The sequence below is a fragment of the Muscardinus avellanarius genome, assembly GCF_963383645.1.
Source record: "Muscardinus avellanarius genome assembly, chromosome: 7".
NCBI classification, from domain to species: Eukaryota; Metazoa; Chordata; class Mammalia; order Rodentia; family Gliridae; genus Muscardinus; species Muscardinus avellanarius.
The window spans coordinates 93,314,892-93,342,618 of record NC_137793.1 but is presented as its reverse complement, the minus strand read 5'-3'; the positions used below and the strand labels follow the sequence as shown (position 1 = coordinate 93,342,618).

The 27,727-nt window shown below is 35.7% G+C and overlaps 1 protein-coding gene across 3 annotated transcripts in view; it reads right to left on the bottom strand.

Annotated features, from left to right (window-relative positions):
* Positions 1 to 27,727, bottom strand: part of KCNT2 (potassium sodium-activated channel subfamily T member 2) — a gene marked incomplete at both ends in the record, with an annotated part of 363,001 nt that overhangs the window by 158,604 nt on the left and 176,670 nt on the right. For all 3 annotated transcript variants that reach the window (XM_080699605.1, XM_080699606.1, XM_080699607.1), the window contains 5 exons: positions 2,438 to 2,546; positions 18,965 to 19,028; positions 21,572 to 21,708; positions 23,835 to 23,999; positions 25,163 to 25,343. In XM_080699605.1, the coding sequence (XP_080555731.1) occupies positions 2,438 to 2,546; positions 18,965 to 19,028; positions 21,572 to 21,708; positions 23,835 to 23,999; positions 25,163 to 25,343 (656 nt within the window). The remainder of the gene's footprint in view (positions 1 to 2,437; positions 2,547 to 18,964; positions 19,029 to 21,571; positions 21,709 to 23,834; positions 24,000 to 25,162; positions 25,344 to 27,727) is intronic.

The following is a 27,727-nucleotide window of genomic DNA, read 5'->3' as shown; positions in this document are numbered from 1 at the left end:
TTCTTTCTTTCTTTCTTTCTTTCTTTCTTTCTTTCTTTCTTTCTTTCTCTGTGTGTGAGAGTGTGTGATGCTTGGAATTGAACCCAGAAAAATTCTACCTTTGAGTTACCCCTCCATCCTTCTTTTATATTTTACTTTGCTGAGACTGGCCACGAATCTATGATCTTCCTATCTCAGCCTCCTAAATACTGGTATTACAAACATGTGCCACCACACCCAACCATAGTTGCTTTTATATTAAGATTTAATATCCATTTATTGAATATCTATGTTTTCAATATTTTTAATTCTTACTGTTAATTCTTATTCTTACTGTTAATTCAATATTTTTTAATTCTTACTGTTAAGCCTAACCAATGTAATAGCAACATGATATATACTATGATATCTAGGTAGAAAAGGAAAATAATACTCAGAATATTAGTTTACCTCCCTAAATCTTAAATGGTACCACTAAAATTTAACTCCATAATCAATGGACATTGTTTTGTGATCATGTCATTACCAATACCTTAAAACTCTTGAAACAAGGTTATTATTATTATTAGGTATAGTATAAACTTTTCAAAAAATTTCTCTTTCTAAATGGTAATAAAAATAAGGCAGCTTAGCCAGGCGTGGGGGCACACGCTTGGGAGGCAGAGAAAGGAGGATCACACAGGTTTGAAGAGACCCTGTTTCCAAAAAAAAAAGAATAAAATAGGTCTGGGAGTGTAGCCCGGAGGCAGAAGGGCTTCCAGGAACCCCAGTACCACGACCAAAAAAAAAAAAAAAAAAAAGGCAGCTTAAATATGTCTTTAAATACGAAATTGACTTTATTCAATGCTAATTATATATAACAGGTACTAAATGTACTTTACATGTATTTTCCTATTTTGCTCACAAAGACATCTAGAAAAGAGGCATTTTCAATTTTAATTTTCAGTTTCCAAAAATGGCCTTAGAGGCACCCTGGATTTCTCAGATCACTTTATTTATTTTATTATTTTATTTTATTTAGTGTGTGATACTTGGGATGGGACCTAGGGGCCTTCTGCCTCTGGACTACATTCCCAGACCCATTTAATTATTTATTTGGAAATAGGGTTTTGCTAAGTTGCTGAGAGCCTCACCTACAATCCTCTTGTCTTGGCCTCCCAAGTACTGGGATTACAGGTACGCTTGATCACACCCAGTGTCTCAGACCATTTAAGTCAGAATCTCTATGATCAATACTTTAAAAATATCTTCCAAAGAGGATCGCGGTTCGCGGACAGCCTCAGCTACTTAGTGAGGCCCTCTGCAACTCAGTGAGACCCGGTTTCAAAATAAAGAATAAAAAATAGAGCAGGAGGTGTAGCTCAGAGGTTGAATGCCCCTGGGTTCTACCCCCAGACCCGCAAAAAAAAAAAAAAAGAAAAAAAAGAAAAATCTTCCAAAGAAACACCAATATGCACCCAGGTTGAAAGACATTACTTTACATTATTAATATACATATTTAGAACAAATTGATGATATCCTTTGTAAAAGGCTAGAATATATAAGGCATAACTATTTAAATAGCAACAATGTCATGACTTTTATCATTATCTTAAAATTCTCAGTGTTTATATTTTTATCTCAGTATCATATTCTAACAGGTAAACATTTTAAAATTTGTGACCATTTTTATTGAAGAAAACACACTTTGCTGACACACTGCTAAAATGACTTACATTTAACTTTGAAGCTTCAGACTCCTAAGATAAAATATAATATAAAATACAAAACAGCTTTTATAGTTGTGGAAAATATATCCCTTCCTGTTATTTAGGGTACAACTCATCTTTTTCAGTTTAGTAAATATCCAGAACTAAAATTATGTTCTTTCATAGAAGCATTTATGAAAAAATAATAATCCAATACTCTTTCATTGTTCAGTTTCCTAATAATGGAAAACAGGGGTTTTATATAGATTTTTTTAAAAAAAAGTAGTGTTTCTAAAAATAAAAAAAAGATTAAAGAAACTAGTATGTGTTGTTTTTTCTTGAATTCTTTAAGTCTATACCTCAAAGTTAATCAATCTAAACACTCCTGGTAAGCCTCTATGTGTTTTAAATAATTTTGAGCAAAGTATTATTTAATGATAAACATAATAAACATAGAAGAAGAGATGGAACATTTAAACCTGTGCTGATATTATGTACAAACCTGTTATTGCCCATCTACAAAGATATCCAGTAAGTTCAGCTGCTAAAAACACCAAGATAAATAAAAGAGTCGCTCAACACCAAATATTGTATTTTTATATATGAAAGTGAAGAAATTTATATATAACAAGCAAATAATTAAAAGGAAATTCTTTCAGTTCAGTAGCATCAGGAATACATCAAGTTGCCACTAACTTCAAAGACACAGCTTTTAAATACAGTAGTAGCTTAGGAGAATTCAAAGGCTTTCATTTAAGAAGAAAACTTACCAGCAAATTTTATATGGAATTTATTTTCAGGTTTTAATATCTGGACATACAAAGGACAATTTGGAGCAAAATCCTTTACAGCCCATGCTCTCAAAATTGTTTGATGATCCTGAAATGATAACAGATACAAATATCATGATATAAATGTAAAAGTTTCAAATACATAAAGTGAAAAATATGCAAGAAGTTTTTAAATCCAAAATTAAACATATAAGATAGTTCATCTTGGCTTATTTTTAAGAACACAGGTCCTAATTTCAGCAGTAATAATTATCAGCACTTGGAAAACTAGCAGAGATTAAGAGATAATTAGAAAATTTTTTTTTCCCGCTGGTAGTGGGGTTCCTGGAAACCCTTCTACTTCCGGGCTCCACTCCCAGACCTATTTTATATATTTTTATTTGAAAACAGGGTCTCTTAAGCCAGCGTGGCTGGCTTTGAACCTGCGTGATCCTCCTGTCTCCGCCTCCCAAGTGCAGGGATTACAAGCGTGCGCCACCATGTCCGGCTAGAAAAAAAAATTTTTTAAGTATATTTTCTAAATAGTTTTGAGGAGTAAAGATACTTCAGAATTACAATTCAACTAATATACAACTAGTTATAATAATAAGTTCTATGGTGGAAAAGATGTGAACTTATAATATTAACATATTTAGAAAGATTAATAAAAATAACTTATAGTGAACAAACACATAAAGGACACATTAGTTTACTTTTTTATGAAAGAGTAAGAATTAAAACATTTTTGACTGTGTTTGTGTGTATAGAGAGACATGAAGAGCTCAGGCATAATAATTTTAAAAAGGATGCTAAGACTGAGAAGAAAATCAAATTCTTACTTAACATGAAATCTTACACAGAGCAGTCACCCTTAAAATAATTATTTAATGAATAAATCAAGGCAGATTATTAAAGAAAGATACTCCACAGTTACAAACACATTTTTTAAAGGAAGCACAGAGATGGTCCAGAATAGCAATGTCTGTAGAGTAGCCAGTAGCCACATAGGGTATTGAATTAAATTTAACCAACATTACATAGAATTTTAATTCCTTAATCATAATAGCCACGGGTCAAATGCTCAAAGCCACATATGGCTTGTGGCTGCCATATTGAACGGTGGATGTACAGAGTATTGCCTTCACTGCAGAAAGTTTTATTTGACAATACTGCTCACGAACAAAAGATCAAGAATAAAAGTAGATAGGAGAGATTGCTTATTCAAATACAGAAAGAATATCTGTTAATAGTTGGTCCTTGCTATAGTCTGAATATTTGTGCCTATCATCTGAAATATATCCTAAAATCCTGACTCCTATTGTGATGGTATTAGAAGATGGAGCCTTAGGGTGGGAATGAGGTCATGAAGCCCTCCCTTCATGGGACTGCAGAGGCTCCAGTGCTTGGAAGCTCTTCAGCCACGGCAGGATGCAGCCAGAAGATAATGTCTATGAAGGAGAGAGCTAGTTCTCACCACAACCTGAATCTGCTGGTGCATTCAGCTTGGAATTTTTGGTCTCAACAGCTGTGAAAAAGACATTTTGTGTGTTTATGAGCCAGCCATTCTGTTGTATTTTGTTACAGCAACTCAAGCTAAGACAGTACCTTTAAGGTTAACGAAAGTTAATGGGCCAGACTTGTGTTTAGTAAAAAAAGCTGCAGTTTTAGGCAGACATTCAGAATATGATGACACTAATCATGTTACTAAGATCTATCAAATGAACAGCTGGTAATTCATGTTAACATGCTTCGAAACTATGTTAGAGGGTTGGAAAGAAAATTTAGTGGTTGTTTATTGTTATTTCTTACACTAGACGTACACAAGTTTAGTCGAAAGGAAGAGATTCAAGCAAACCTCTATGAAAGTAAAAAACATGTTTTTATCTTTATTTCATTGTGTTTAGTATTATGTTAAAGATAATGGGCTACTTTAGATTTTGACTTTGTTTGTTTGGTTGGTTGGTTGGTTGGTTGGTTTTTTTACTTTTTGTTTTTTGGCTCTAGATATTGAACCTAGAGGCATTCTACCTCTAAGCTAAACATCCAGCCCTTTTTATTTTGAAACAGTCTTACAAGGTCATTGAGATTCTCACTATACTGCTAAAGATGGCCTTAAACCAGTAAGCCTCCTGCCTCAGCCTTCCAAGTATTGGGATTACAACACAATGCCCAGCTTAAGTTTGGATTTTTAGCCAGCTTTTGTCCCTCAATGTCTAATTGGACATAGACAAGTTAGTCTTCCTCATTTGCAAAATAAAGATGCTTTCTGTCTCTCAGGATTACTCTGGAAACATACATAGCACATATAAAGTTCTTAACAGAGGTGATAGTTAATAATGAGTAAGCATAGCTGCTTTGCTTTTAATGTGAATCATCTTAATAACAGTAATAATACCAGTTCTTTATCAGGGTAAAAGATAAAGAACACAAGAACATGGATGGATTTCTTAGCAAGAAGATATTAAAATGAGAATTGCCTGCAGACAGAGAGACAAATGTAACTTTAATAACAAGGGAGGCAATACAGGATGCTAGGAGATCTTCCAATAGGGAAGGGTGAGCTCCTTATAATTTCTCCTTCTTGCAGATAAAAACTATAAACTCTGGAGAAAAATCTATAAAAAATACCACACAAGGGCTTTACAAATGCAGGAAAGTGGGCAAATATTGGAAGGGAATTAAAATCGCAAGGAAGCCACTTGCCTGCCATTATGTTTCCGGTTTTGCTGCTCTGATCTGCATGAGTGGTTATCACAGCCACACCTGGTGGCAAAAGTCTTTACTAAACCCAGAAGAACTCGAGAACAATGGAGCCAGGGGTAATCGGAGACAGTGCCAATGAAGGAAGAGGGAGAGGCAGAGAAGAGGAAGTGTGCATTCTGTTTATGGATGTGTGCATCTTTGCCTAACCCATGAGCCATGAGGTCTGCACTGATATTTGAACCACTGCCAACTTTGAGGGTGATAAAGTGTGAGTTTTGAGTTGAACCACATTTAACTGCCTACTAAAACAAGAATGTAAATATTCTTTGGAGGAATAAAAAAGAATCCAAGGCTCCACAACATAATACGAAACACAAAATACAATGCAAAATCACTCAAAAGATGAAGTCCCATGAAACTGTGACCGATTTTCATGGGAAATAAACAAAATAATAACCAATAGATATTAGCCTTCAGATGGCCTGGATACTAGAATTTCTAGAAAACTGCTGAGAAAAACATGGTTGATGAGGTAATGTGAAATATGAAAAAAATTTCTAGAAGAGTAATAAAATATGTTAAAATAAAAAACTTAAACTTTATGAAAAATATTTTAAAATTAAATATTTAAAATTAAAGTTTATGAGAAACATTCCCTGATTGTCACCACTATGAAGATCACAGAAGAGTCAGCAAATCTGATCAGAGATCAATAGAATTTAACCAAATTTAAAGAAAAGAAGAAAAACAAGAGTTTAGATATTTGTGAAATAATGTAAAGAAGGTAATATATATGCATATATACTTACATGTTTGTATATATGAATTTACATAAAAAGAAAAAGAAAAGAAGAAAATGAAGAAATAATAGGCAGAAACTCCAATTTTATAACACACAGAAATGTGTGTGCGTGCTCATGTGTGTGAGCACACACACACATACACACACACACATATACACACGTACACACATTCTACGTCTGAGCTACCCCATCAGCTCTGCTTTGAAACAGGGTCTCACTAAGTTTTGGAGGGCCTCACTAAGTTGCAGAGGCTGTACACAAACCTGCCATCCTTCCGTCTCAGCCTCCCAAGTACTGGGATTACAAGCATGTACCACAATTCTCAGTTTAATTTTATTTTTAAACAAGATCTTGCTAAATTGTGGAAAGCCTTATAAAGTTATTGAGGCTGTTCTTGAACCTGTGATCGTCCTGTCTCAGCCTCCCAAATACTGTGATTTAAGGTGTATGCCACTAATTTAACTGGAGTTAGATAGATTCTCAGTGTTGTTTTGATTTGCATTTCCCTGGTTGCTAATCATATACTTATAATTTTCTTTCTTTCTTTCTTTCTTTTTCAATACAGGGGATGGAACCCAGGGGTATTCTACCTCCAGGCTATACTCTCAGACCTATTTTATATTTTTTTTATTTATTTATTTCGCGGGTCTGGGGATGGAACCCAGAAGCATTGTACCTATGAGCTACACCCGTAGCCCTGTTTTGTAGACTTTATGTTTTTTTTTTGTTTGTTTGTTTGTTTCTTTGCTTTTTGGTGGTACTGGGGACGGAACCCTTCTACCTCCGGGCTACACTCCCAGACCTATTTTTATATATATTTTTTTATTTGGAAACAGTGTCTCTTAAACTAGCGAGACTGGCTTCGAACCTGTGTGATCCTCCGGTCTCCACCTTCCAAGCAGCTAGTCTTTATGTTTCTGAAACAGGGTCTCACTGAGTTGCAAAAGGCCTCACTAAGTAGTTGAGGCTGTACACAAACTGTGATCCTCTGGTCTCTGCCTCTGGGCCACCACACCTGGTCTTATTCTTTATTTTGAAACAGGGTCTCACTAAGTTGCAAAGGGCCTTACTTAGTAGCTGATGCTGTCGGTGAACTACAATCCTCCTGTCTCCGGCTCCCAAATGCTGGGATTACAAGTATGCACCACCATTCCTGGCTTATTTTTTCTAATGATTATTCTTTGCCTAGTCTCCAGTACTCTCATCTTGTGTATGTGTGCTGTGTTATTCAGCCAAGTCTCAAAGGACTTCTATGAAGATTACTGGAAACTTTTTTATGCACAGCTCCCTCTTCATGGTACTGAGCCCTACACACTGAAGCCTTGTGATGACCTCCTCCCCTTCAACTCAGACCGCTGACTTCTATGCTTAGAGAAACTCTGATGGACGACTAGGATTCTTTTTTTTTTTCCCCCACTAGGATCTCATACATGCCTCCAGATACAAAATAGAGTTCGTTTTAGGGCTTCCTTCTCTGTTTTCCTTACTCTCACAGAACACAGTCCCTCACTACTTATTGTTCAGTCAGAAAATATTTACTTAGTGTATTTTGTCCAAAACATGAGTACAGGAAAGCGCTATTCTAGTTCTCACTGATACCACATAGCTAGAAGCAATTTTCCTATTAAAGCACGTTTCAGGCTTTAGTCACTAAATAAATATTCCACTAAAATCTGTTCTTGTATTATCACCAGTGGCCTCCATCTTGCTAAATCCAAACATCAACGCTTAGTATAAAGCTTTCGAAGTGGTTTTTTCCTCCTTGAAATATACTTTTAACTTACTCTGTATAGCTCATCTCTCTATTGACTCTGCTCTGTAATTATTTTTCTTATTAAATCTGTATTCTCATCCTATTTGCAAATTCTAACTACTAGATTATAACTGGGTTTAGTCCAAAGACTCTCCTTTTGTAAGCTATTTACAATCCTTATGTGATCTCTTCTGCCCAGTTCTGAGTATTTAAAGTACATTTCTATATCCATGATTCCCAGATATGCAATTTTAGCATTATAATCTCATTAGAACCCAAAATATGCACATTTGAATATAGGCTTAATATGTATAGCTAGATAGTACACTGACCTCTCAAATTTCATATAATCAAAGTATTATATCCTTTTCAAAAGCTGCTTCTCCCTATGCATTTCAATGTTAATCGGTATCATTTAAATTTTATATAACATAGCACTTATCTTTGTCTTCTCTATTTTAAAACTCACATTCAATATATTGACAAAATATGCAAGTTTTACTTTTAATATATATCCCACAATAACAGTATTTTATCACCTCTACCACCACTGCATCAATCCAAGCCAGTATTATCTCTCACCAACATTACTCATCTAGAGCTTCTAATTGGACATCCTTTTTCTGTACTCTTTCTTATATCTTCAGGACACTGAGTCTATTTTTTGACATAGCAACCAAATGGCCAGTTAAAATGTAGAACAGACCATACTATATATCTACTTCAATTCTAGACTAGAAATATTCAAGATATCTCTTTCCTCTTGCATTTTGCTAATAGCAGTAAGAAGTAATCAGATTACGGCTTCAACATTCTTTTTAGAAACCTCATCAGCACAGTTGGGAGTGGTGGTGCACACCTGCAATCCCAGTACTTGAAAGGCTGAGACAATAGGGTCACAAGTCTAAGGTTAGCCTGGGCAACTTCAGAGGATTCTGTCTCAACATTACAAAGGTTGGGGGTATAGATCAGTGGTAGCGTATACCTTGGTTCAATCCCTGCTATAAAAGAGAAGAAAGGAAAAGAGAAGAGAAAGAAAGGGAAGGGAAGAAAAAGAGGAGGAGGAGAAGAAGGAAGGTGAAGAGAAAGAGGAGGAGGAGGAGGAGGAGGAGGAGGAGGAGGAGGAGGAGGAGGAGGAGGAGGAGGAGGAGGAGATCTTTTCAGGTAAATTTCCAAGTTCATTACTCCCCAGTTATACTTCCATCCAATAGAATTCAATTCAGCCAAGTGGTTTGCCACTTGATAATAGTGATCAACTTTCCTCTAGCTTCCAATAACAAGTTTCTCGATTGCATCTCAGATTTCATTAGAAATACCTTTTATATACCAAGACTCTTTTCATGATAATATATGTATTCTCTAAAACAATAAAAGTTTCTCCATAGCTCTCCTTTTCTTCTTAGTGAGTTCTCACCAAATGTCCTTTAACATAAATATTTCTTCTAACATTTTTAAGACCATCTAATCTTTTTATAACATTTACCACAAAGCTCTTTTATTCTCTGCCAATGATCTCATTTCAAAGCCATTTCTGGTTTTTAATGTATTTTTTTAACAGCAATACTCTGCTTCCAGTACTAAAATTTGCTATGGACGCTATAACAAAGTACCACAAACCGGAAGACTTAAACAATGAAAATGTATTGTCTAAAATTATAGAGGCTACAAGTCTGAAGTCATGCTATAGCCTGAGTTGGTTCCCTCTGATAACTAGAATGAAAGATTCTGTCCCATTTACCTATCCTTAATTTTTTTCACATCATAGATTTATTTATTTTTAACATAATTGCACGTACATATGGCATGTAAAACACTTTTCCGAGCTTTTAAACATAGCTGTAACTAAAGCATTTAAGAAATTAAACTAAATGTTATATTAGTCCTAATGCTAACTGTAATCCTAGTTCTAAACGTATGTGCAACTCTGACAATACACTGAAATTGAACATACCTATCCTTAATCTGAAGACAGTCCTTGATATGTTCCTATAACATTCTCACTGTGATATTGCTTCCAAAGTTTCATTTTTTAGGAACACCCTAGATAGTAGATTTATTCTAAAATAATGAACCTAGTTTTAACTTGACTATCTTTGTAAATACTCTATTACATAAACTGTCATGTTCAATATGAATTAAATCTACAACATGTGAATTTGAGGGGCAGAGGATACAATCCAACCCTAATCACAATTAAATTTTGGGTTTTGGTTATACTGTCCAGGAAGAGGAATAGGGAATCAAGTAAATAGTATCCCAAGGAAAGTAGACTTGGTATTAAAAACATTAAAAATAGAGGTTTTTTAAAAAACGAGTGAAAAGAAATGGTTTGAGAGTTTAAAAAGAATCCTTCAAAGAGGAAGGGAACAAATGCAAGTAGGAAAGGGACCATCATTATGGGAAAAACAAGATGTGAATGATAATGAAATGAAATAGAGCAAACAAGTAACAGTATAAATGGAGGGTGGTGTTGCAGGAGATGGAGAATTAATGAAGTAAGCACATCCACCCATGTCATGTGCATATGTGAAATTACCAGTGCTAATCATGTATGAGGAAGGGGAAGAAGTGGGGAAGGAGCTGGGAGAAGCTCACCAAGTGCCGTGTACTTGTATGTCTGTATGTCGCCATCGCTCTGAACTACATTATGATGTGAGCCCTCGAGGGACCAATAAAAGTAAATATTAAAACATCAAATTGCTCCATTTAACAAATGGTTTACACTAGGCCATGTTGGGTGCTCTTGAAAAGAGCTTCAGAAATAGGATGAAGTACAAATTGGAAAGGGGTCTACTACCTAAGGATGTCCTCAATTTTGAACAATGAATGCTGCTTTTTTTTTAGTGAGTTATACATGAAGAGAAACAATGGATGATACCTCAGGGAGAAAAGGGGACTGCAGTAGTGGAAATAATCATCATACAGCAATAGAACAAGAATATGCTATTAATGAGTTCTCTATCTTAATGGTTAATGAGCTCTCTAATTATATTTTAAGCTAGTCTTTCAACATTTTAAGGTAATAGTCCAATCTACAATGTCTAACTTTTCCAACATTTCATATTGCTCTTCCTCAGTATTCTCTCTTTCACACTTATCACTATCTAATATTCTAAACAATTAATACATTGATTGTCTCTTCTACAAGTAGATAAACCCCATGAAAACAGAAAAAAATTATAGTTAACTTCAGAACTGTATATTCAGCAAGTATGTTAGTGGTTAGGACATAGAACACTCAATAAGACTTTTTGAATTAATGAATGAAGGAGTATGATGAATGTTAAAAATAGGGATAGTGTTCTACCAGGGTGCTTTTATTCCTTATCTAAAATACCATGTCCAAGTCTAAGATGCAACAAATCATGTCTATTAGCTTCATGTAAATTTGAAGATAGATCACCATGGCATGTAAACATTATCTGACAATGTAAGCAATAAATCAGTGCATAATTGCAAAAAGGAGATTTATAATTAATACTTCCCCAAAATGCAATGAAAAGTAACAGATACATGAAACGTACATCAGATTTTGAAAATTTAAAGAAGGTGGCAAAGCAACATAAGAGAAAAACAGAAATGAAATCAAGGTGATTAATGAGTCTTCAATTAACAGCATAAACTTAGTCACACAAGTCTAAAAATTTATCAGGTTCAACATTTGGAGCTGGGTGTGGTAGCACATGCTTATAAGCTTGGTAGTTGGGATGTTGAGAGAGGAGGATCATAGGTTCACAGTCAGCCTCAGCAACTTAGAAAGGGCCTTCATAACGTTAATGAGACCCTGTTTCAAAAAATAAAATAAAATAGGGCTGAGGGTATAGCTCAGAGGTAGAATGTCTCTGGGTCCAATACCCAGTACAACAAAAATATAAAAGTAAAAAAATAAACATTTCGAGTTAGTCAATAGATAATGGCAGAAAAAATAATTTGGGTTGGGTTATAGGACAAAAGGTAAGAGGTATCTGTCTATAGGTGTGAAAATGTATAAATAAAAGACCAAATTCAAAGAATGAAAAACTTAGACTGAAAATGAAAGACTGCAGGAGGCAAATGCTATTTTCTTCCTAAATGGAGATACAAATATATTATTAGTAATTTAATGGAAACAAAGTCAGTATATTATTTTAAGCGCTAGACCCAGGATAGGAAGGAGTAAAATAAAAGCTGATGTTTGTAACCCTGAATATGTTGTTCTGATTAAAAATTTTTAAATGTAGAAACACTTTAATTTTGAAATATAAATAAAATGGTATTTGAATAGTAGGCTTTTATCTCCATGGGAAGCAGTTTGTCATAATGAAAGGAGTTTTGGAGTTAAACTGAACTGGGAAAAATCCAGTTTCTGCCTCTCTGGGAAATCTAATTAACACCTCCGTGCTATGGCTCTTTCATTTATGAAACAATTGTATAAAATGACACAATGATCACAAAATGCCTGACCATATGAAAGCTACTCAGTAAATGTCAAATCTGTTTGGTTCCTTTTTTTCATTTTTTTAATTAAATGGACTTAAAACTGGTTCTAAGCTATGTATGCAATCCAGTGGTAGAGTAGTGACAAAAACAACCATTAAGCCAATCATGGGAAGGGGGGATGGGGAGGGAATAGGGTGGGGATCGGGTGGGGGTTAACTGGGCGATGTGTGCATGTATGTCTACAAAAGTTTTTTTTGTATCCCACTATGATGTATGAATACAGTGCACCAATAAAAAATTTTAAAAAAGAATAGTGACAAAAATTCCAACCCAATAAAAGCATGTAAACATTTTGTACAAAGTTACTATTGTATTTTAAATCTTTGTTTTATTGTATTAAGAAAAACATAGACATTTTCTTTTAAAAAGTATACAGCATGTGCTTTTATATTTTATAATGAATTTATTACAGTTATTTAAATTATTTTTATATAATATTATTTTAAATTTTATAATAAAATTGATATAGAATAACCAGAAATTTTTGATTTAATTGAAACAAGACTTAATACTTTTTTTCTAAAAAAAATGTTATCTGGCAAAGCCTGGTGTTACACACCTGTGAATCCCAGTACTTGGGAGGTGGAGGCTTAAGGATCACAGGTTTTGAGACCAAACGTAACAACTTAGTGATACGCTGTTTTAAAATAAGAATAATATAATGGGCTGGGAGTGTAGCTGGGAGGTAAAATGCCCTTGGGTTCGATTCCCAGTACCAGAATAAAAAAAGTAATTTTTATCATTCAATATAAAGGGAAAAAATTTACTGAGGAAGCTGCTGTGGCACTTTCGATTGTAGAATTGCCTTCTGATTTCCTAATAACATAAAAATAATACCCATAAATACATATATATATATGTAAAGTCATATAAAATAGTAATATAAAAGTATTTCATAATATATGATTTAGATAGAACCACATTAAGAAAAACTGAAATTGAATAAAATACAAAAAGGTAGCTATATAGGAGTTTAAATTTCATTTTTAGATGCAACAGATTATTCTAATTCATGCACTGAAACATGTAAAAGTGAACTGACATTGATTTGATCACATTAAAAATCAAAGAGGAAGCTGGGCCTGTTGGCACAAGCTTGGCTTGTAATTCCTGCTCTTGGGAGGCGGAGACAGGAGGATTGCGCAGGTTAGAAGCCAGCCTCACTGGCTCAAGAGACTTTGTTTCCAAATAAAAAATGTAAAATAGGTCTGAAAGTGTAGCCCGGAGGTAGAAGGGTTTCATCCCCAGTACCACCAAAAAAAAAAAAAAAAAAAAAATCAAAGAGGACAGGTATGGTGGCCCACATTGGTGATTCCAGTACTTGAAGGCTGAGACCAGAGGACTGAAGGTTTGAGGCTAGCCTCAGCAACATAGCTAGACTCTCAGGAACCAAGCAAGACCCTGCTTAAAATGAAATATAAAGTAGGGCTGCAGTTGTAGCTCAGAGATAGAATGTCTCTGGGTTTGATCTCCAGTAACACACACACACACACACACACACACACACACACACACACACATGCACACACACACACACACACACAGAAGGAGTTCACTTATCATAAAAAGAGGAAAATACAAGACAGATTTACTGCATGTGAAATGACTAAATTTTAGGAAGACTAGATAATCATAAAGAAGGAATTGTTTATTATTTTCATCTATTTACATACCAAACAGAACATGCTACTTAAAAGACATAACTAAAATAAATTTTCTTAACTAAGCCCTCATGTATTTAGCATGTAGTCTCTACAGATAAAAATTTAAGCTGGCCTAGATATTTTGCAAACCGTAGAGAAGATAAATTTATTGAAATTTGAAGAATCAAAGAGCAGAGATTTCAGGCCAGATGTGGTGGCACATGTCTATAATTTCAATACTTGGGAGGCTGAGGCAGGAGGCTGATGGGTTCCTGCCCAGCCTCAGCAACTTCCAGAGGCCCTCTACAACTTCACAAGACCCTGTTTCAAAATTAAAAATAAAATAATGCCCCTGGGTTCAATCATTAGTACCCACCTACTTCCCCCAGAAAAGAGCAAAAATTTCAACTATCCTAAATTAGTTCCAGCCAAGGAATGGGGTCAGATTGTGGAGTTGTTTAACCAAACCAGTGAAGAATTCAATGTACGTTATTTGCATGAGAAGCTATGCTAGACTTTTCCTAAGAAACAATATATAACATGGGAGAATGTTCATTACCCAGCAATATGGTGTTCTCTGTGTTACCATCGTTAGCTAGTTAGCACAATGCATAATTTGTCTAGTTATTATATGCTTTCTAAGTAACTCAAATTCTTTGTTTGCATCATCATAACCACCAGTAAATAAAGGTGGTCATATGTACATATGTGAAATTGCCAGTGCCAATCTTAATATCCTGTATAGGGAAGGGGAAGGAGTGGAAAGGAAGCTGGAGGAAGCTCACCCAGTGCTGTGTGCACGGGCATCACTATCACTCTTAACTTCATGGTGATGTGAGACTATAACGCAAAATCCCCCCAAAAAAGGTAAAGATGGTTTTGCAAGAGCTGAATGATGGCCTTTTTGTGTGTTCAGGTATGAGAACCCAAGTAATAGTCTGCCATCCACTTCCTAACAAGTCACTGAAACTGTTTTTTGAAAGCTGTAGACATTTCCCTGAATCCCTGCACTCCCAAATATAAAACAGGTGACAGACTCTCCAATTTTTGCCAAAGGAGCTGAGATGCTGAACATGTATTGTCATTCATGGATATCTGCTTTTCTTCTTTATTCATTCATTCTATCAAGACCTAAAACTCCATTCGATGACCAGGACTTAATGTATTCTCTTTGCATACCTCTATTCAAGATATCCTAACTGTGACATTAAATCTCTGCTGGCCTTCTGATGATTTACTTGCTCTCCTCAAACCTGCTAACCCCTTGCTTCTCTGCTTAACTTTACAGCTCATACGCTACCTCCTTCACTGAAGTGGTTTTTTTTTTTTTTTGAAAGTACAACAGCTTTTGAATTCTACCCATTAAAAATTACTCTTATGGCGCATTGTAATTGTACATCATAGTGAGTCTCATCGTGATATAAACATACATGCACACAGCCCTGGTGTATTTCTCTCTGCATCCCACCCTCATTCCCTCTCTTCCCTGCCATACATGTTAGTGAGAATGGGAGAGATATCCTCATATGGACATAACAGTAGTTAAACAGTTTCTTTCCCCAATCTTCTTTTTCCCCTTCCAGGCATCATCATCCCCCAATCCCTTCATTTATCTGGAGTCCTTTTTGTTTTCTATTTCCTCTCTAGCTTCTACATTTGAAGAAAAAAATACACATGACCCTTGACTTTCTGGGACTGGCTGATCTCAGCATGATATTCTTGTGTTTCTTCCTTGCAATTTATTCACCCACAATGATATGGTGTTGTTTCTGCTTACTCTCATTTTCTCTTTACTGCATGCTTTTTGTTGGTGTATTCATTCTTTCACTCTTTTTTGTTCTTGTTAGAAATTCTCTCAAAAGTCTAGTGATCTCTATTGTCTGAAAATATACAGAAGAGTAGCATTCAAAAGCTCTTGGGGTCTTAGGTGAGTGCAGAAGGTTTTTCATGGAAGTTTTACTATGAGCTGATCAGTCTATAATATCACACTGGGGACCTTAAACCTTTAGACACATAAACACACACACACACACACACACACACACGCATGCACGCACACACACGGCATTTTCTCTTCTAGTAAATCATTTCCCCAGAGAAAATCGGTTCCATTTTGTGCGGACAGAGATGTGAATCTGGCTGGAAGGGAGGTTTAGGAGAAGCATATCACATCCGGGGAGGCAACTTGATATTAATCCCCTAACTCAGCAGGTACCGGGACCCTCAACTATCAAGTTTCTCTGAGTGGAGGGCATTCCTGGATCAAATTCACCAAATAGCCAACCTATTTTTCCAAAGCTGGAAATATAATCAGTAATAGATATTTAGAAAAATTTAGGGAAATCTTCCTCTCTTTCAAACTTTTGGTGATTATTCATATATTGAGTCCTACATATAAATCCTATTTCCAGAGGCATCTGGTGCCTCTATTTCCTGAGACGTTTGAGGTTCTTTTGCAAAAAGCAGCTTGCTTCTAATTTGTTTCCTCTCCCAAACCAAGTTTTAACTTCCTTCCGGCTGAGTCAGTTACCACTCATCCACCTGCTTTCTAGACTCCAGAACTCTACTGGTGTTGCAGCATCTATCACACGCTCTGTCCTCATGAGTATAAATCATTTTATTCACTTCCTGTCCATTTAGCAGTGTCAGGAGAAAAACAAATACATTTCTTTAACTGAAAGCTCCTAAATCCACCATGCAAAGGGAACTCTAGCAGACCTTACATACTTACTTCCTCATGGTTATGCCTCCGTTATGACTCAAAAGTATTGAAGACACTGAAAAACTGCAAGTATTGTAAAACCAAGCTATCACTCAAGGGGCCCAAGACTGATGATTTCACAAGTCAAATGATTATAGCAGTGCAAAATCATGTTCAATCCAAAGTTATGGGTTCAGTAAATATATTTGGAGCTGTAATAGTTTGGATGGGGAATGCTTGCTTCCCCCAGGCCCCTTGGAAACACAGTAGCAATGCTGGAAGCAGGGCTTGGTTCATCAGGATGGGTTCTTGCCAGTGTGGCTTTGAGGATTATGTAATGAGTCCTCCTTTCTCTGCTCTCTATCTCTCTCTTGCTTCTGGTCTCCAAGTGTCTCTGAGTAGAGGGCATCCCTGGGGCAAATTCTCCAAATAGCCAACCTCTTTTTCCAAAGCTGGAAATATATAACCAGTAATAGAGAGAAATGACTTGTGCTCTTCCTCTCCCCAACTTTCCATCACCATGCACTGAGCTCCCCAGTTGCAGGTCTCATGTGGACTGGACGCCCAAATCTCCAAAAACCTGAAAGCCATGAGAACGCTGACTAATACATATGCCAAACCAATTAAGACGCTTTGCTTAAGTAGTACGTGAGTTGAACAGGATCTTATCTGGATTAAAGTGCTCAATATAAAAAAGGGAGGAAGTGATGATTTCTTCTAACATATAAAGAAGTATTTTCAAGTTTCCCAATGACTTGCTTGGTCTGCGCTCAAATATTAGTTTTCTGGGGCAGCTATAACAAAGCGGCATAAACTGGATGGCTTAAACAACAGAAATGTATTGTCTCACAGCTCTACGTGCCAGCAATCTGAAAATCAAGGTGTTGGCAGGGTTGAGTCTATCCAGAGAGATATGCAACAGCTGAGAGAGAAGGATCTGTTCCAGGCTTCCCTCCCTGGCTCTTACTGGTTGTTTTCTCACTCATTGGGAATTCTTCCCTTATACACGTCTGCTTCTACATTCACCCTTCTTATAAGCCTCTATTTCTTTTGGATAGGGGTCACTCTAGTGCCCTCATTATAACTTGATTATTTTAATTATTTTTATCCTGGAATAAGTACATATTCTTAGGTATCAGGAGTTAGGACTTAAGCATAAATTTTGTGAGTGCACAATTCAACCCTTAGCAGTCCTCTTTAAATGCAGGAAGAGAATTTTAAAGTTTATTTTAAAAGGAGCAAGAAATATAGGTTAATTAGAGTGAAGACATCATAGATCTTGTCACGTTCAAGAATCAAAGTCCTGAAATAGTGCAACAGAGTATGCCTATTTGGAGCTCCAGAAATGATCAACACATGTAACTGGAACCTTTGCATGTGTTGCCTTCCCCCAATCACTGCAGAAGTCATCAAGCGTTCTCATTTGTGAATATATCACAGCTAGAGATGGACTGATTGGCTTAGAAATACAAAATGTCATCCAAGCACAATGACCCATGCCAATATTTCCAGTAATTAGGAGGCTTAGACAAGAGGATCACAGGTTTGAATCCAGCCTCAGTAACTTAGCCAGACCTTGCTTCAAAATAAAAAGTAAAAAGGGTTGGGGATTTATTAGGAAGTAAAATGCTCTTAGGTTCAATCCCCAGTACCAGAAAAAAATAGGTCACAGTTCTTAATCAACATATAAGATTATAAACTTTTGGACCAAAAATATATGTCACAGACACCCTATAAGTCCACTGTTACCAAAATGAGATGTGTTTCAAAATTACTTGAGAATATTTTTAAGATATACAGATTCCCGATAGCCACTCCAGAAAGCCTAAATAGAATTTTCACAAATGCATATTGTTTTAGAAACTCTCCAATTGGCTCTAATGCACGCTGCCTGATCCATCTGCCTTGTTTTAGAGTTGAGGAAATTGAGGCCACTTCAGCAAAATTACATATTGTAGGATATATTTAACAACAACAACCCAAAAAATGGTCTACTTCTGTTTTCATTTTGATCAACAGAAAACTAGGGGGTTAGTGGAGACTACTTCTATCGTACTTTTTTTGATACAATCTCAACTCCATTCTTATATAGCAAAGACAACCAAGAAATAGCTGCTTCCTTTTAGTAAAACACTTAGAAGGGCATGGTGGGACAGGTCTGTAATCCCAGTACTTGGGAGGCTGAGACTGGAGGATCACAGGAGGTTTGAGGCTAGTCTCAGCAACTTAGTGAAGCCCTCTGCAACTTACAGAGACCTTGTTTCCAAATAAAATAGAGTATACTTTAGAGGTAGCATGTACCTGGATTCAAATCCCAGTACCACAAAAATGAAAAAAAAAATCTTAAGGTCACCAATATATCGGCAGAATTTTTAAAAATCAAATTAACAAAAATCTTCTAATATGAAAAGCACAACCTACAAAAGGGGGTTTTTAGAAACTTACAGATGATGTCCTATCCACTTCACAGCGGCTGCTCAGAATGAAACAGGCCTCAGCATCATCCATCCTAAGCACATACAAAATACAGAAAAACAAAATAGTCACAGTGACATATCTGAAAAAATAGAACTTCAATGATCTATCCATAAATTACAAGTAGACTACGTGTAGCCTTGACAAAAGTTGAATTTATAACAGAGCATGACTATATTTGACTCTGAATATTTTTAAAATATTGAATTATCTATGGAATTCAATAGTTATGACACAGTAAAATAAGTCAACTTTTATTCCCTTTTATGGTTACACATTTTACATATACTTAAACTAAGGGGTGATAAGAGCCTTTATGTCAATGATTAATTACATTTCAATAGTAATGTCTGTGTTAAACTAAGGAAGTGGGAATAGAGCTGGCCAGCCTTGGTAAGTCAGACTCCATTGTGTGTGTATATTCTCTAGAGATGAATCACACTTTTGTTCCAGACCCCTGTCCTTTGTGCTAAGTCTCTATATTTTGTAAATTTCGTTATACACCGATGTGTTTGAATGCTTGACACATGTTTTGAAAACAGTAGAATGTTTATTTTCAAAGTGAGGAACAATTTGTCTTTCTGGTACACTACGATAAATATTTTTTTAAAAAAATGATTTTTTTTCCAATAGAAAGGAAAGCTAAAAAGTCTATGAGATTAATTCAAATAAAACAGTCTGAATAAATGTTGAACCATAACTACTAAGATAATATTTGCTGAATATCGTTTCCAACAAAGCAATTCAAAACTCATGCGACTGACCTTCGGGACTGGTTTGGAGAATCCTCCTCCTTGTTCCTTGCACGGGAAATTGTGTTGAAGAATGTGTTAGTTAACATTAAATCCTACATCTTTTATCAGAATTTAGGATTAGAAATGAACATAAAAATGAATACTTGGTCACCCTGACCTCTCTTTTAGTACAGCTTTTCGATATTACCAGCTGGCTAACTCTCATTTTTATCTTCTTTTTATTTATTAATTCATTTTTGTTATTCCTGTGAAGGAATGTTTCCTGTAAATGTGATTGCTTTGGCTAATAAATCATTCCCCATAACCAGTTGTAATAAACTGGTATGTTTATCCAATATAGGACCTAGCTTAGATAGTAATAGCTCAGATTAATCTCTTGGATAGAAAAAGCTTTCTCTCACAAATTCACTGAAAGTAGTATGGACATTAACTGCACTTATTGTGGAAAGAACTTAACTTGTAAAATAAATTAAGTAGCCTGATTATCCACACGCACATATCATAGAGATCCAGATTATATTAATGCCTCGGCAACATTTGCTCTAAAGCATGCAAATATTAATATAGACATCAAATGGCAAACAGCTAAAGTCAGAATCTACTTGAGATGTTAGGAACGTCGCGTGATTGATAGGACTGCCTCGTATAAAACGATGTCTATGAAGTACTTAATCCATCAAAAATACAAATAAAAAATGCTCAGAAACAATTCCCCAGGTTTCTAACATTCATTACAGGCTAGTAGTTTCCAGTGACATCTGTTTCTGAAATTGAATGATTGAGTCAGAAAAACTCAGGTAAATGGACTTTGTGACATCAGAGTTCTTGGCTATGAGGTATATAGTCATCATTTGCATGGGTAAGCAACAAAAAGGAGCACTTTACTTTTATTCCATTCCTTTCTGTCAACACACACACACACACACACACACACACACACACACACACCTCCGGGGGAAAAAAAAAACAGGCTCTATTATTCATTGAGGAGACTTTTAAATCTAAAAGAACACATGGATCAACCCAGGGATAAATTCAAAGACATGTTTAAAACTTTGTAAACAGCAGGTGACATCTACCAAGGACACATCTACTAAGGATGGCTTCTGGTTTCTGAAACTAAGCCTGTTGTCTGGCGGAAGCCCTGATTTGCAGGCCTCTGCAGTCTGCCCAGCCATACTGGCTGGCACTCTGCTCAAGCGATAGAACCTCCCTTCCCTGTATTAAATGATAATGACTGTGCCGCCTTAAGCCAAGTTGCTTGGCACCTATTCAAGAGGAAGAGGGCAGCTCAGTAAGACCTCTATAGCCTTCCAAGTCTCTCCAGTCCCCAGCCATCCTATTGTCTCTGACCTCAGGCGCCACAAGTGCCCACGGCCTGGTACCTGTTGCAAACTCTTTAAAATTTAAACTATAGCTCATCACTTTGATATTCCACATAGAACTACGTTTAGTTTTATTTGTGGAATAAGAAGAGAACTCTGAGATATGGATAACATTCTCACGGTGAGGCTGGATAACTTGCGCATCTCTGACAGCTTAGATAATGATATCATGCCACACTTCTTATTTGCATCATTTGGACCCAGTTTGCTAAATATCTTTGACCTAAGATAAGGCTGGAAAAGAGGAGTCATTACACTGGTTTTATATTTTTAATATTTTAATGTCATCACCAGCAGGACTAAGGCTCATTTGTTTATTGAAGCATGCCTAAATATATCTGGCAATAATGCAAATTGCTAAAATTCGGAGGAGAGAAAAAATATTATAGCTCTGGAAACCATAAGCATCAAGATGAAAAAGAGATAAGGATACCTACTTTGCTCTCAATAGATCCTGATCCTTAAGAGCTGAACCTTGAAGGTAGATAACTCTTTGGGACCACATTGGGATCTGTAGTACCCTTCGGACTTGCACATCCATTTCAGTTGGACACAAAATTACCACATAATAATCCTGTTCAAAGAAAAACAGACATGGGGTAGAAGCAATGTTTGGTGATAACCTATATAGGTTATTAAAATTTTGAAATATGATTATATTAAGATGATCTTTTGCTTATAAGAATTTTGCTTATAAACTTTGACTTATAAATAAAAATTAACTTTAAATGTTTGAGCACATATTAAACAATAACCGTAAGAGAGATACATGAAAATTTTATAAGTCATCCTGACATATTTTAATCACATAAGCATCATAATGGGAAGATAATCTGTGATTATACTCCACAAACTCCCTCAGTCTACATTGTTTAGTTAGAAATATGTAATGACCCTAAAATACAAATTGCATACAAGGCAGAAGTGTTTAAGAATCAATTCCTACTTCAAATTGTAACTTTTAGAATAAAAACTGTGACCCTTATTTAAATTGTTAGATAACATTATTATGAACTAATAATTGTAAGCATTTCTAAGAAATATTTATATGAGTGCAACATCATGAAAACATTGAAAATACTAACCAAGTAAATAAAAGTTTGAGAGAAAAATATCTCAAAATATGCAATCCTTTGGAGGAAATACAAAAGTATTATAAGCTGAGAAATGTTTTAAAACAAACTAATCTGTAAGATTAAAACTATCTAGTAAACATTCACCATCTTATTATTGTAAAATATGTCTAGTGGAAACTTTTAGAGTTTTATTAATTCTCTACAATTATACCAGATGAATTATTGTAGGGTCAACTATTTTCTCCAGTGATAGCACATGTCTGTAATCCCAGTAGTTGGGATATTGAGACAGTATTGCAGGTTCAAAGACCAGCCTCAGCAACTTACTGAAACCATATTTCAAAATAAAAAATAAAAAAGGATCAGGGGTATAGTTATGAGGTAGAATGCCCCTGGGTTCAACCCCAGTACCAACAAAAGAAAAGATTTTCCATCAGAGATTTTCTCTATGATTTATAATAAGCAAAGTGAAAATTATTCAATATCATATTTTTATCCAAAACATAAATAAGTAATGTCTCAAAAATGCAAATTCATTTAAATGAAAATAAAAGAATACTTAGTTAAATTTAAGTGTTACTTATGAATCAGGTTTTATAAAATATAAAAAATACAGTATTTCAAAATTTTCCAATATATTCTATTTCTGTGTGTGTGTGTGTGTGTGTGTGTGTGTGTGTGTGTGTGTGTGATGGAATTCAGGGGCTTTCCGTCTCTGAGATACACCCCTAGCCATATTGTTTTTTTTAACATGTCTCCCCAAGTTGCTGCATGCTGGCCTCAAACCTACTATCTTCCTGTCTCAGCCTGAATACTGAGATTTCAGGCCTCTGCCACTGTATCTGTTGTTTTAACTTATTATAAGAAAAGGAAAAGTATATGTACTCAGAAATGTCTTGGTCTCCTGTATTAGTCAACCTCATGACACATATGTATTAAGGGAAAACAGAACAAATAACTTTTTCTTCTTTGAACAGAATTGGGTGCATGAAGCAAGGAAAGAGATGACCTACATCTACAGGAACCCAGTGTCCTGAAGAGTGAGAGACTTTATCTGCATAGGCAAATGAAGAAACTTTTCTGGACTTATGCTCTCAATGCATTGAGCTAGTGTATGTTTGGTAATTTACTGTTACTCTAAATAGTACTCCAGGAAACAGACCAACAAAAAGTAAATAAATGTAAAGGACCTTCCAGGCTTCCACATTTCCAACATCAGTACTTCATGAACTCTACGGTACTCAAGTGAGCAGATGATATTGAAATCGCAATTCCATTGTTTTATTTTATGTTAAAATCCACTGTTTCATAAAATATCATTTATGCTTTACCCAAGGGAGAAAAAAGCAATCTTTTAATTCAAAGAAATTTTTTTTCTTTCCAGCCTTAACACAATTCCATCTGTCTTTTAGTTTAGATACAGAAGGAACTTAAAATACTGTTTAATCCTTTAACATTTTTTTCTATGTTCCTGGTTATATTTGTAGTTCTTCATTTATTCCTTTTAACTTTGACCTTATGAACAAAACTTCTGCAGAATGCAAGCCACATTTTCAATTAATTGACTTTGACAATCTGTTAGGAGGTATGATCCAGTATCATGCATAACATAATTCAAGTGTACCTGCAGTCTTGGATGAGCATAGAATTCATTTAAAAAATCCATAAGTAAATCAATCTTCAAAGAGCTGACACACAGAACAACGTGCTTTTCAGTCTGAGCTCTATGACGACTATAATTTCCACCTGACTTTTGTCTCTCCATCCACAAATAGGCCAACTGTTCAAACTGTAATGTGTTTTTTCACATATGAATGAAAAACAACATGAACATTAAAAAAATCAATGCAGTACATCTATCATGCATTAGGTACGCTCAATTTTGAAAATGGAACTCACTGAGATTCTAATTATCGGTGTTCCCTTCAACGACAGATTTGCAGTCTGATTTCTGCAGAGGTTGTAAATGTTCTAAGGAAATATATGGACATGATTGTGGTACTATATCATATTAGGTCATTAAAAGGGTCACGGCTCTGCATTATGTATGGAAGTCAATGATAGGATATGTCGAGTGCTGAATTAAGGATAAAGACCTTGTCAGCGTTTCTCCACACTCTCCTGCCGAGTTCAACCCACATGTCTTGCACTGAGTGATGGCCATCCCACAATATACAAGTGCACACTCCAGCATACAGTAGATGGTACCCGGGAGAAGTAGAGGGAGTAAGGGTAGGATGTGAGGAAGGAAGATGCAGGAGTGAGAAGGTCATTTTTGTACCCACATATGGTGTATTTAGATACACTGTGGCCCAAGCTGTATAATGAACATTCAAGTTTAATTTGGATCCACCATATCCTATTGCTGACCTGCCCATTCTTGGACACACAGGGCTCATTTTAAGAAAGGGTTGGAGATTACTTCCACTTAACTTCCGTCACATTTTATATCTCTGTCCCTTTGCAGTCTCCTGATTCAGGTCCTCAAATGCTCCATAATGTGTATATACTTTGTTCAGATTTTGTATTAGCTGATTAACATAAGTAATCAATTTTTAATCCACTGAAGTTCATGGCTTTTATTTTCAAAAACTAAAAGAAATCAATTTTTTACAAATTTATTTCTTCAGTCTAAAATCTAAGAATTAAATTTATCACATCCTATAATTAATGTGGTTAAATACCCTATATTTAAAAGAAAGGATCGTGAATCATTAAAATGAAACATGAGCTATCAGTTGTGACTGGAGGAGAATAAACAACTCAGTCTTTCTAATAAAACAGAAATATCTTTCTGAAATAATTTAGATAATTGATTAGATGCAATTATAGTATGTGTAAGTCTATTATGGTTAGTTAAATAGACCACCCTATATTTTTTATTAAAATGTGGAATATTCAATTTTACAAGACATCGAACATTGATATGACTTAAGACATGGCGCTGTTTACCTGTATGGGCAGAACCACGAGAGCAACACAGATCATCGCAACGACAAAAAGCTTGGAAGACCACGTTTCAGGAGTGACATCCCCAAAGCCCACAGTGGAGAAAGTCACAATGCAGAAGTAAAGGGAGTCAAAGAGATTCAGCTTCTTTCCAATCCGTTCTAGGTGTTGGATTCCACAAATGCTAGAAAAGTAAATACATATGAAAAATAAAACATGCAAACTGGGCACGTCATTCCTCATCATTAATCTCTTGAAAGCCAAAACACATTTGCTAAGGCCACTTAAGAATGACTATTCTTTATAATGTTTTCCTAGAAAAAAATGTAATTGTCAAGTTTCTTTCCACATTAATTTTTTTAAATTTTTTTAATTTAAATTTTTTTTTAAATTTTGAAACAGGGCTCTGCTAAGTTGTTTAGTCTCTCTAAATTTCAGAGGCTGGCCTTGCTATTCTCCTGTCTCAGCTGCCCAAGTAATACAATGACAGATGTGCAACATCATGCCCATTTTTTATTAATAATTAACAAAAGTTATAAGCCAAATATAATAAATAATATTAAAATAACATGTGAGAGAAATAGACTGAATTTCATGAGTGAAACACAAAGATAGAGCTGGTCATGATGGCGCACACTTATAATCCCAATACTTGGGAGGCTGAGACAGGATGGATCACAGGTTCACAGCCAACCTCGGCGATTTATTAAGATCTTATTTCAAAATAAAGAGTAAAAAATAGGGCTGAGGGTGTAGTTCAGAGGTAGAATGCTCTTGGATTCAATCCCTAGTACTGAAAAAAAAATAAAGATATTGAATGCATGTTTAAGAAAAAAGATCAGAACACGCCAAATTTAATTTGTGGCAAAATATTGCCCTTCTTTTTAATTTAAGAAGAAGAGAGAAGTTTGAGTGTTTACATGTATATATATACAGCAAAGGCTTAACGACTGTCCAAAGGTATGGTCTGAATGTTCTCCCTGCCAAAACTCAAGCTGCAATGCATTTGTCCTTGTGACAGTATTAAAGAGGTGAGGCATTAAAGAGGAAATGAGGTCATGAAGGCTCTGCCCTCGAGCATGGCAGTGGCTCACCCTCTCTCAAGCAAGGTTTCCCCAGTGTGTGATGCTTTCCACCAAGTTATGGTGCAGCAAAGACACCCTTGCCAGCAGCAGGCACCTTGCTCCTGAACTCTCCTGCCCCCAGACTCTGAGCCAGTGCATTCCTGTTCACAAGAGATTATCCATCCTCAAGTGTTCTGTTATAGAAGCAGTAAGCAAACTAACACCCCACAGGACTCTCAAAGGGATAGTCCTCTAATTAAAGCAATTGATGATGGGAAAGTAAGGAAGTGGTATGGGAACTGTTGTCAAGATGTCCCCAAATTAGACTTGTTAAAAATAGCATTAGAAAAGCCGGGCATGGTGGCACACGCTTGTAATCCCCACACTTGGGAGACGGAAACTGGAGGATCGCACAGGTTCGAAGCCAGCCCCACTGGCTTAAGAGACCCTGTTTCCAAATTTTAAAAAGTTTAAAAATAGATCTGGGAGTGTAGCCCAAAGTTAGAAGGGCTTCCAGAAACCCCAGTACCACACACACACAAAAAAAATGGCATTAGAAATAGTGCTGCTACTGACTTAAAATAAAATACTAGGTACAGTTGCAAATAATGAATATACCGTGCATGTTGGAGAACATGACCTATGTAGCTTGAAAATCAGAGTATGATTGCAATGATTTCAATGATGATGTCTCCTCTTCCAACATTCAAGTTAAAACTTAAGTCCTACATGCAGCAATATTAACAGATGGGCTCCTTAGGGTTTTTTTTTAATTGAAGGTAGAGCCCTCATACATGGGGTTAGGTACCTTATAAAAAAAGCTAGAGAGAACTAGCTAGGCCCTTTTAGTTCTTCTACCTTCTGTCATGTGAAAATAAAACAAAATATCCTTCTGGAAGTAGAGAGAATGTCCTCATCAGACATTGAACTTGGACTTCCTAGCTTCTAAAGGCATTAGAAATAAATGTTCTTGAGGGTAAATTAAATATGGTGAAGGAGACAGTTCAAATGATGCTAAGGACATATATGAAAATGTCAACACCCATCCCAATGACATTTATGTGGAAGAAGAGGGAATGGCTTGGGATCTGGAGGAAAGCACACCATTGTGGCTGAATGTTCCTGTCACAACTATCGCATTATGGTGGATAATTACAATGTACCAATAATAGTATAAGTTATACACACAAGCACCTGTGAGTCTGACACAGAAGGATCACAGGTTCACAGCCAGTCTCAGCAACTTAATCAGGCTAATTGCAACTTAGTGAGATTCTGTTTCAAAATGAAAATAATAAAATAGGGCTGGAGGTATAGGTCAGAGGTAGAATGCCCTAGGGTTCATACCAAAAAAAATGAGAATGAGTATATGCACACACCTATTTATGTGTGTGTGTTTTTGGGATTGAATGCAGGGACATTACACATCTGAGCTACACCTCCAGCCCTATTTATTATTATTATTATTATTATTATTATTATTATTATTATTATTAGTGGTGCT